Here is a 12145-nt window from a genome sequence, read left to right on the forward strand (position 1 = left end):
AAAAACTAGAAGAGTGTACAATATGTACATACATGTGACTTACTGTCTGTGACTGTGAATCACAAGGTTAGTTGTGGGCAAATGCTCATTTGTTAAGGGCACTGTTTGCATGGCCTTGAATTCATGGCGCAGTGTTGTTCAGTAAAATGCATTTTGGATGATTTCAGGCTTGTTTAGAGAGACAATAACAGCTGCAAATGAACATTGTGTTTCTTTGTTGCAGGTATGCTTGTACCTCTGTTTTTGTGGACTTTCTTTTTTCTTTTTGCTTTGCATGTCATTTGCATGTCATTTCAGGTGATTCTGTTTTTCTCTGAGACAATCCAAACCTTTCTTTTAGGGTTTTCTATACAAATATTAACATATTTATTACTCAAAGAGGCAACATACAGTGGTGTTAAAAAAAAGTGATCGCCCCCACTTATTTATCAAAAGTTATTCTTTGTTGAACATCACTTTTGTTATTCTCTAACAAACAAAAACAATAGTAAATGATAGCCACATATACAATGTCAGTGCAGTGTTGTGTCAGTGTTAATGAACTGAAGAAATTCAGCTTTGAAGCAATAAATTGGCAGAAAAAAAATCTCTACTCATCCTAATGCTACAGCATACAGTACATTAGGCAATCAGAGGGATTACACATTATCTGAAATGTTACAAAACTTTAATGTAATTCAAAGACCGGGTGACTTTTCTTTGCAAACTCACGGCTTCGAAGAGTTAATGGTAAAGAACAAAACTTCCCTGATAACTTAAGGTTTAAATCATTTGTGTAACAAACAGCACTGATAATAAAACCAAAGAATGAATAAATACTAACCTGGGATCAATGAAAGGTTCCGAATTAATTGTGCTTCCTTGTTATCTTTAACAAGCATACATAATCTACACTGCCAGACCAATAATAAGTCACCACCTTCAGCTGAATTGCTGTGTAGCCTTAAGGAAAAACACTTATCAATGAAGCTAATTAGAAAAAAATGTATATGGGTCAGTGGGAAAAGGGTATCATCAGGGCAAGAAGACCGGCAGATGGATGCACCCATGATCCTTAGTGATTATCATACAAGCCTTTTGGGGCGGTGTTATCTCCGGGGGTTGCTTCAGTTGGTCAGGCCCAGGATCAGCAATCTTAGGTGCCCAAAAATGAGATAAGCCCCAGACCAGGATGACCCGGTTCTCCCATTAATGGATTTTTTTCTTCCGTGATGGAGCCGGCATATTCCAAGATGACAATGCCAGGATTCATCAGGCTCAAAGTGTAGAAGAGTGGTTCAGGGAACATGAGAGATGATTTTTACACATGGATCTGCCACCATAGAGCCCGAACCGTAACCTCACGCAGCGATCCATCTCTTGTGTAAATTAATGCAACTCTCAGCATAAATAAATATAGTGATATTGTGTAACCTTATAGAAATAATGTAATGGTAAATGCATGCTGCTGTCAAAGCTAAAGGTTGTCCAACAAGGTATTATTTTTTTCTGGCTAGAAAATGTATCTTAGTGTAAAAAACTATATATGCACATCAAACTAGCTGGCAGTCACATTTGGAATAAGGGGTCAGGTTATGTACAAAGGTACATGTCATGCATTAAAAAATGAAGTGTTTTCCAAATTCACTATAAGAAAATTACATTTTTGATAACTAAAACTGTCAGGAACACAAGCATTCATGTCCTATTAAAGAGCCTTTGTATCACTTCCTAGCTCGCAGGTTTGGATGAGAGACATTTAAAAGTGCAGTGTGGATTGAACATATGTTAAGGATGAAATATAATAGTGTCCTCACAGCAATCTACCACCTCTCTCCCACTCCCTGTCTTTGTACATGAACTGTGTGCCGTGTGTATGTGTCGCTGCTTGTTTTTGTTTTTTTTGGATGTGTGTGCCCCTGTGCCTATTTGCCCACATGCCTCTATGGTCTTGTGATGTCCTGTCTGTCTGTCTGTCTGTGTGCGTGTGTGTCCAGTGAGGGGAAGATGGTTGTTCTGTCTCTAGCAATCGGGCTGGCTGAACAGGATGACTTTGCCAACCTCCCAGATCTACAGGAAGCGCCAGCGAGCAAAGAAAATGAAACCACACCAGAGAAAAGGTAATGAGAGAAAGAGAGAGGGGAATGTGAAGAATGTGAGTTGTTAAGCACAAAAACAAAACGAGCAGCCGAGGTAGCTGCTTGTCATACGGTGAAGAGGTGTGTAATGGATTGTAATTTTACGCGGGGCAGGGCTATTTATCTCCACTGTGGTGATGAAGGAGTGCGCACTGTACAGTAGAGTCACCTGAAAGATCAACACTTCATGGCAATTTTAGTCTTGCTTGAAACGCAAATTATTCATAATTACACTACCACTAAGCAGCATATTACAAACCAACAGTTATGTATTTACTGTTATCATAAATAATAACTGTATTTAAAGATGTAGACCTTCTTTCTAAGGTTTCACATTATCAAGACTTGGTAAACATAATCTGGTCCTTATCAACTGTTACAATGAGCTAAATATAACTACAATACATTACATATTACACTGTGTGATTATTTACTTATTTAACAAAAACTAAGCCAAAGTACAGATGCAGTGTGTGTAAGATTAACTACACCTTTATAGCTTTTATAGTAATTTAAAGGGTGAGGAACAGCCAGGTGCTGGTAATCAAGTGCAGTTTGATTAGATATCATCAGTAAGTGTGAGCATCACTATATGAAGGATTATATGGCCAATTTGAAGTCTGTCATTCTACAGTGAGAAAGATTATTCTCAAGCGGAAAACATTCAAAACATTCGCCAATCTTCCCAGGAGTGGACGTCCCAGCAAATTTGCCCCAAAGTCAGATTGTGCAGTATTCTGAAAAACTGCGAAAAGAGCTACATCTCAGACTCTACAGGCATCAGTTAGCATCCTAATTGTTAAAGTTCATCGTGGTACAGTTAGAAAAAGACAGAACAGTATGGCTTATTTGGAAAGGTTACCAGGAGAACAGCTGTTCTCTTTAGAAGAACATGGCAACGCAGCCAATGTCTGCAAACGTAAATCCGAGCTAACGCACAAGACTTCTGAAGCAGATGATGCTCGCAGTCGTGTTTGGTGAAAGCCAAACACATCAGCACAAACATCCCATATCAGCTGTTAAGCACTGCGGTGTTTGTGCTGTGCTTTGTTTGGCTTTCACCAAACTGGGCGATGATTTGTGCTTGTTTTGGACCCACAGGACCTCTGACACTATGCAGCCATTGAGTCGACTATGCTAGAGTCAAATGTGAGGCCATCTGTCTGACAGCAAATCTGAAAAAGAATGATTGCAAAGAAAAGAAGTGCTTCAATGGCCCAGTTCAAAGCCAGTCCTCAGCCTCATTAAAATGTTAATCTGGGACTATGAAACATCTGTGTACGAATAAATATTCACAAACTTCCAAGGATTGAAGCAAAATGTAAAGAAGAGCGGGCAAAAATTCCTCCACAAAAATGTGAGAGGATGATAACGTCCTACAAAGGAGCGATTGCTTCGAGTTTTTGCTGCTGAAGGTGATTCTAGAAGTTGCTGAATCGTGGGGTGGGGTGTGTTTCACACACTGTTTCGATAGTTTGGCTTAGTTTCTCTTAAACTTTCTGTTAAATAATGACATGGTCTAATGTGTGGTGTTTTGTTGTTCATCTCAGGTTGTATTCATTTTATTTTATGACCTGGTAGGGATCAGGTTTAAAATGTCCTGGTGTGTAGAGTCTTAGAACTTAAAGAAAATTGATTAGGGGCTGTACTTTCTCTTTACTGTGACAGATCTAAATACCTCTACAGTGAACTTTTTATATATGTAACCTTATTGTTATTTCAAAGCCGATACTGCCAGCACTGTAATTCTGTTTAATAGTATGTCTTTTGTCTTTTTTTCCAAATAAAATAAAAATGTTCAATCTAAAAACAAGCCAGCCTTTTAAACTCCATAATGTACAATCTACTTCTGATGTAATTATTTTGCATTGTGTAAAACTTCAAAGCATTTGGGTATTAAGATTGTTAATCATCTTACAACAGTATCAGTGTCACTCCCAAATTCATTCTGCAGTCTGACAATAAGACCGACATGCTGCCTCAGTCGTAGAGAGCTGCAGCAGGAAACTTGCAGCAGATGGTGTAAACCCCACAGAGCTCTGATCTCAAAATCACGGAGTCAGTCCGGGATTACCTGAAGACAGAGGACAGTGAGACAGACTGTGGCAAGTTCCCCCAAGATACTTGATACAACCTGTCTGCTGTATAACAGTATAAAGAATAACTGTGCATAAGCGTGGTGCTGTCTGAAAGCTTTATTTAGTGTTGTGCTTTTGTACAAAGGTAACTAATCAAAATACTCATGACATTTTGTTTCTTTTTTTAATCACCCAATCCTTTAGTGTCTTTTCACTCCTCTGAGAAATTCACCCAGAAATAATACTAAGAAAGTGTCTTTGGTATTCTCAGTGGGCAGCCCTGCTTGGTACATTTATATTAGCTGGGTTTCTACCTTTAATTATTAGGTTTTTCCAGCTTCCAGCACTAAAGAGCTTTCATTTCTTTTGCCTTTATTTTTACCTTTATGTTTTCTCAAATTTCTCTTTTGCATACCCACATTTTGAGTTCCTTTATCCCATTTTTCATGGCCTGTGTTTTCTCCATCCAGACCTCTGATGGTTGGCTTGTCTGCATCTCTTCACTGGTGGTTTGATCTTTGAGTTGCAGGCATACGGGAAGGGCACCCTCATTATTTACGAGTAAGATTCCTCACATGAAACACCCGTCTAAAAATATGCTAACCTCTCATCTACCAGTGATCTCAGAGCAGCCGTCAGAGACTAGCACAGTTTCTCAGCTAGTGAACAAAGGACTGAACAGGCTGCTCCCTTATCACATCTGTGTTTGACGGATAAAGTGCTTATCCCACTGTTTTGACACTACTGGGCAGAGGATAAAGTAGAGGTGTAGTTCATCATAAAGGTGCAGTTTTTTTTTTTCGAGGGCTCTGTCTGTTTGTTATGTTTTGTTTACCTTTGCAGAAATTCTACTTTTGAATTGCATTAAGTTTCTTAAATGCTCAGAGTTTTCCCAAAACCTCTCTGCAGTGCATATTAGTGTGCCGTTCTAACTAGGTCAGCTGTGAATTTGCGGTTGATGGAAAACCAGAACTCTCTCTTGGAAGAAAAAATGTGATAAATGTTTCTTCTTCCTAATGTTATTGCTACAATTATCCTTTTATTTTTTCTTTTAATATTTAATATCAAATATCTAAGGACAAGTCAGGGAAGAGGACTAGTCTACCTCTTGTCCCCATGCTCTTTCCCTCTCGTTGTCTGGAGGTCTGTCAAACACCCAACTCTAATCACAGCCAGCCTGCGAGCCTCTACCCAGAGGGCTTGCGTGGGCCAAGTTGTCTAGTGTCCTTCTACAGCTAATAACAGCTCTCCATCATCATCTCTGTCCATCTCCCTCATCTCTCTTGTCTCTCCTGCTACCTCTTAAGCTCCCTGTGCCCGTCTGTTCGCTTGCTCCTGGCCATTTTCACAGCGCCCAGCAGCCTGAGTACGACGCAAAGAGATGATCCGGCCAAGACGAGAAGCCGTCAGACAGAAAGAGCAGGAAACCTTTGTTCTCCGCTTTGCAGAGAAATATGAAACAAGATAAAAATACACACACCCATGGAGGTCTGAGGTTCTGTTTGTCTATTAATGAAATCAAGTACAGCTCACAGCACAAATATCTACAGACGTCTAATCTGATAACAGAGAAATGACAGGATAGAGACAAACGCAGTGTGTGCTGTGTATTAGCACAGATCCATATTTGTTGAGACAAGGTTAGTAATTGCGAGCAAAAGGAACATACTGTAGCACTAATATTATAATGAGTATGTTAGCTCAAAGTGCATATATATATATATATACACAGAGATATTTGGTCCATCTGATCAGCGAAGTCCAATATTCACTCTTAATTTAGCTCTCATTCTCTACTGTGTCCAGACACTTGTTGCTAACTTTGTCACGCTGCCATCAATGCTGGGCAGGTAGCGTACAACAGATGCCTGATGGAAACAAGCTTGATGAAAGCAGCGGGACTGAACCAAATCACTGAATGCGTGGGCTGCTAAACATCTCTGTAAGGGCAACTGCAGAGCCAATGATGACTCTTTGTCAGTTCAGTATTCTGGGCTATCTCTTTCACAGTAGGCAGAGTCATTCGAGCCATTAATATGAAAATATTAGTGCAGCTTTAATGTGTTTCTAGGATTCAGTCACTAGTTGCTAATCTACATCATCTCAGCTGCAAAGCAAATTATTGGCACGAATCATATTAGAGCCCCTCATTCAAAGAAAAATATGTCTACAATAATAAAAAGATCTATCTTTTGTCTGCTCCATAGCAGCAGACCGCAGCCGCCTTAAAAAATGACTATGGAGTTAAAATAATAAAAATGTTAAATGACAGTAAGTGTGATGATCCAGACATCTGTGGTCACAGCACTGAACCAGCTACTGACAGTGACTAATACCGGCTGGACGCAATAAAAAATATCATATGATCAATTTGTCGCTTGGATCACTTTTACGTAACAAGGCAACATTTTGTTTTTGTCAAATGAGAAAGCATTCGTTGCTTTCGCACTCAAGAAAACCTGCAGCAAACGCGTCTTGTTGAAAATGGGATAAATGGCTCATGATAAATGGAAGAAAATCCCAATTTCAGAATAAGCAACGATAACCTAAAGGGCGTATATTTGTTTAATTTTCATGTTGTTGCGAGGGCAGCAAAACATGCTGAGTTGTACAGGGTGAATCAGTGCTGACAGAGATCCACCGTAGTGCAATGCACTCAGACATTAGAGCTGCTTATCAAAGCTTTGGATGCTTTGTTACTGTCTGTGACTCATCTAAAGCCTGAAATACTTGCACAGCATCCTGTTTTAATTGCTGAACCTCACCTCATCTCTAAAAAAAAAGTGTGTCATGTTTTGTGAGAAGTTTAAATTTAGTGTTTGATTCAGGATACAAAGCCAGTGTCAATACGGTGCTGTGCAAAAGTCTTAAACCAACCTTCATTGCTTAATATTTTGATGAAGCATCTGTAAAATATATATGTGAATACAGTATATAAGGCAAAAAAAAGATTCAATTCCAACGAGCTTGAAAATCAATATTTGGTACGAGTACCTTTATTTTTCAGCACAGCCTGAACTCTCTTAGGCAGGCTTTCTTGTTATTTCTTTAAGTAGTGTTCAGAATAGTTCTCCAGGCTTCTTTAAGGACATTCAAAGCTCTTCTTTAGATGTTGGCTGCCTTTTCTTCCTGTACTATTGAGGCCCGGGCTCTGGAGAGGCTAACCCATGACTGATAGTGTTTCAATGTGTGTTTTTCTATCCAGGTATACTTTTACTGCGTTGGCAGTGTGTTTAGGATTATTGTCATGAAAAATAAAATTGTTAACAGTCAGCCATGTTCCAGACAGTATTGCATGGTGGATCAAAAAACTAACGGTATTTTTCTGTGTTCATAGTTGCATCGATTTTGACACGTTCCCTAACACCACTGGCTGAAACCATGACAAAGCTGCCACCATCCTTTACAGATGGCTGTAGACACCCACAGTTTTTGGCAATATGTTGCAGCTTCGGAAAACAGTAGATGGAACAATTGAAGGGCCATATGCCAGGGCTTTAGGCTCTGTGGCTTTGTTTGCTAGATTTTTTCCTGTTTATTAAAGACATGACTTTCAGATAGTGTTTATCAGCTGTAGATAATGTTTTTGGTCTGCCATTTCTTTCTCAACTAATAGCTTTTTGGGAATCAACTGGTTAGTGGAAAAATGTTATTTTGTGCTTGCCAAACTGTTTTATCAGCGTCATTTCTTATAAATTCAGCTAAAGAAATGAGAGGCAGGCTGCAAGAGCACAAAAGACTGTGAAAGAAAATAGGTTCTTTGTTAAGTTGTGTGTAGACACAACACTGGATTTGAGTTAGGTGTCTTTTTTGGGCATGAATGATGGGTCGGTGTTTAGTGGCTTAACAAACAAAAAATGTCAGGTACAGCACTGGACTGAAAATGAATAAAAAACAACCAATGTTCAAAGACATACTTTGAAAGACCTTCAGAAAACCTGGAGAAGTTTTGCTCAAAATTGCTTTAAAAATTAAAACAAAGTCAGGCTCCTTGGCAGCAAAATGTAAAGAAATGAGGAGAGGCTCAAGACCTTTGCACAGTGCAGCCTTTGTAATATTTCAGGTCAAACCTAAATACACATTTCATTTCCTGCTGTTCTTTTATCTGTAGAATAAAGCATGCCTCTTTTTCTAGGTTAAACTACATGTCCTGTAATCGCTTATGCGTAGCTCCATGTTTTATTTCCATGTTTGGGTCACCGTGGTAGACCAGCCAAAACCCTGCAGTGTACTGGACGTAATCACCCACCTGCAGATAACTATGATGGAAGCTCTGAAGCTGTTTGTGTTATTATCATCTCAGAAAACCATTGTTGCATGGCAGAGTTGCATCTTAATGAGTTCAGAGATGCAGCAGAGAAATAAATATGAATAAACCCTTACTGGCCCCAGACTCTGAAAGCTGAGTTTGTAAAAGCTGTAAATACTTACTGCTCACTGCTTCCATTCAGTGCAAGCCATGCGCATGTCAATGCCTGTTCATTCAAATCAAATCATTATGATTTATAAAACTGGAACTGAAAGCTACACAGCTTATCATAGCTCATCCAGCTTTCAGCTTCACAGTGGAGAATTATTACTTTGACTGGTTAGCAGTTAAAGACCACCAACTATTCTGACAACACACTTTCTGATTCTTTTATTTTATTGCAGTTTTTTAACTTCTGTTTCCCAACTCAATATTTTAGCTGCAAATGATACAATTAGGAGATTAGTACAACATTCATACCTAAAATCAGCTTGAAAGTCAAGTTTGTGTGTGTGTGCATCAAATGACTGAGATTTTTAAATGACGACCATCTCATTCTCCATCAAGCTGACTCTAATATCTAAACAGCCAATCACACTGCAACAACTCACAGCATTGAGGCATGTAGATGTGGCGAAGTTGACCTGCTGAAGTTCAATCCAGTAGAGCACCTTCCTGTAGCAACTGTGTGATGCTATATAAATTATATATGAGCTTTGTGTGTGTGTGTGTGTGTGTGTGTGTGTGTGTGTGTGTGTGTGTGTGTGTGTGTGTGTGTGTGTGTGTGTGTGTGTGTGTCCACGTGCATGTTTATATATTTCACCTGTGCTCTGATCTTTAACAATCAGTACCACACACGAGAAAGTTTGTAGCTAACTGGTGGAGCATATAGCAACCAGACACAAGACTATGGAGCATAAACAAAGAGAGGTATTTATAGAATCCCTAAATAAATGCTCTGTGTCTACTAAGAGTGTAAATATTTTGTTTGCTAACATAACCTTCATTACAAATTTATGTTGTAATAGCGGGTAAGTGTTGTGTTTGCAGCTTGTTCTGCTGCAAACAAGTAGCCAAAAATGAAAAATATCTCTATTTATAAGCGTTCCTAGTGTGTGAGTGCTTATTATTTTATGTTTTTTGCCCAAAGCCTGAATAGAAAAAAGGCTTAATTAGAAGAGACTTCAGAGATGAAGAAATTTAAGCCATTTTGTCCACCATTATGTGACATTTAATGGGTGTAATCACAGTCTTGAATGTCTAAATTGTTCAAATGGGTGGGAATCAACGTTGTAATCATGGCTGCAGTAATGTTGTACAGTATAAATCAAGCAGGAAGTTGCTGTCACCCTTTGTCAGATGGCATATCTGAATCTTTCAGTTGTGTGCCTGAGCCAGCAATCAGGCCGAGTCAAGCTTCTTAATGACTCTCCAGGCTGGCCAGTGGTCCCCACAGCGGCCTCTGAAGCTGCCAGTGGCCCTGGGAGGAAGGTTGATTGGAGGAAAAAAGCAATGTAGGTCAGCACAAATGAAATATCTTTAAAAAAAAAAGAAGAAAAGAAATACTGTCAGAACAAAGTCTGGAGCTCATTCACCATTTCCCTTGTTGCTGCTTGTGGCTCTGAGCAGGGAGCTGATTTTAGAGAGGCCACGAAAGGAAAGTGAGGGGAGTGTCACAGTAAAAGAGACAAAGATCAGCGAGGAGAAAATAAATAGTTTTCATGACAGTAAAGTCACCTGATCTGAGTTTTCTTTATGTTTTTTTCCCCTCCCAGTTTTCAGATGCAGAAGATGTCACTGCAGCCCTCTTCATGCATGAATTTACAACAAAAAAAAGCTCCATCCAGTGGATAAATGTCAAGAGCAAGTCAGTGGAAGTCTATTCAAAGAGCATCAAACCAGTCCAGCACTGTACATGGCTCCATTTGTTGTATTAGCCTGTGTGTTGAGGGGGGTGGTGCCTGAGTGATTTGTCCCCGTTGGTGGGGAGCGCTGACATCGGTGCCTCAGCCTCATCCATCATGGGATGTGGGACCTATATTGTGTTTCATGGTCTCCTAGGGCTAGCGTATGATCAGCAAGACCCAGATACATGTTTATGGAGACACACTTCCTATTCAGGCCCTGAAAGTAACTCTCATCCCTCATGTTCTCACCCATCCATCCAATGTTGCTCCCTTGTCCTGTGCCGCCCATTTCTTTCCCGCCTCACTCATCAATTTCTACTTTACCCTCAACTGCTCTCACTGTGGTTTTTAACGTCACTGTCACCTGTCCTTCATCTCGTCTCCATCTCTCCTAGTTTCTTCCCTAAGTTAACTGCACAACCCTGTTTCCTACTTGCCTTTTGCCTAGCCCTTTCTCCTTTTCCATTTCTATCCCCTTATTCACCTTATCCTCCTTCTCCTGAGGGTGTTGACTGACATTGTGATGTGATGATGTCACATCAGCACTCCTCTGTCAGTGTAGATAACTGTCAGCTTGGGCAGACTCAGAGAAATCTGATTCATTTCCAAGCACCAGAAAAAGCAATGGAGGTCCCCTGTGGACAGTTGCCCTGCATTGGTATACATTATTTTCTTTTTTTAAAATACTAAATATAAGCACAATTATGCAAAGACTTAGCTCCAGTTCCTAAACATAGCTCTGTTTTGGGGTTTGTTTTTTGTTTTTGTTTTTGTTTTTGTTTTGTTTTTTTTTGGGGGGGGGGGGGAGAGATTTGAGGGCGAGGCTTTGGTTTTCTTTTTTTTTGCTGGTTTCACTTATCTAGTCAGGGACCACAGCTGAATGGACTCTAACGAGACACAGTGAAGCAAAACTAAGGGACAATCAAAATAAAATAGGAAGTAACAAACACTGAGACGTGTGAAGTTAACAGATATGACTGGGTAGACAGAGAGGAAAATAAAGATGGAGACAAGACTGACTTCCACATGAGACGCTGAGCAGAAAACAGAGACAAAACTAGAACATGAAAGGGAACTAATATCACAGAAACCATGAAACATAAATGTAGGTTAAAAAACTCAGAGGTACCAGAGAAGAACTAATTCACGAGTAAACAGTACACAGCTTGAACTTAAATCATCTCCTAAAGCAGAAGAAAGAATCATGAGACTCAAAACCCTGGGTCAAAGACCCAGAACCATGACACAGACAAGTTGCACTCACTGCCATCTCATTTATAAATTAGATGGCAATTATTTGCCTTTGCTAGTTCGCCTGAGAGTGATTGTAGTCTGAGTTAAAGTGCAATTGTTTAGAGATAAGTTTCCTCCCACCAGGCAGCCTGTGCAATTATCTTATCTTGGTCACTGTAGCTACTTATGATCAGTCACTAAATGCCAAAAATTCAATACAACCACCCAGCAACCACCTATTTTTCCTTGCCACGAGGAGGTTGCCATGCTATATTTACTCTGGTATAACTGAGCTGTTGAAGTTTACTGCACATTGTAAAAATGTATTAAGGTTAATTGTCAAATAAGTTATAAATACCAATTTGACCCTTTTAATATTTAAGTAAAACAAAACATGAGTAGAATATAAAAATAATAAAACCTAAGCTCATGTTGTCACTTTTAAATAGTCGCCTTGAAGACAAAATATTTATGATTTAATCTGATGAATCTATTGCTAAACATTTAATAAAGGTTTTATTGCAGTCAGGTTACACCCTTGATTTCATATTGTGTATTCAG

General features: G+C 39.4%; 1 protein-coding gene across 4 annotated transcripts in view; it reads left to right on the top strand.

Moving 5' to 3' along the window:
* Positions 1-12145, top strand: part of syt7b (synaptotagmin VIIb) — a 122575-nt gene that overhangs the window by 86416 nt on the left and 24014 nt on the right. For 3 of the 4 annotated variants that reach the window (XM_085169093.1, XM_085169176.1, XM_085169308.1), the window contains one exon: positions 1977-2099. The exons of the other annotated variant lie outside the window; for it this stretch is intronic. In XM_085169093.1, the coding sequence (XP_085025219.1) occupies positions 1977-2099 (123 nt within the window). The remainder of the gene's footprint in view (positions 1-1976; positions 2100-12145) is intronic. 4 annotated transcript variants of the gene reach the window in all.

The sequence above is a fragment of the Neolamprologus multifasciatus genome, chromosome 1 (assembly GCF_963576455.1).
Source record: "Neolamprologus multifasciatus chromosome 1, fNeoMul1.2, whole genome shotgun sequence".
NCBI lineage: Eukaryota > Metazoa > Chordata > Actinopteri > Cichliformes > Cichlidae > Neolamprologus > Neolamprologus multifasciatus.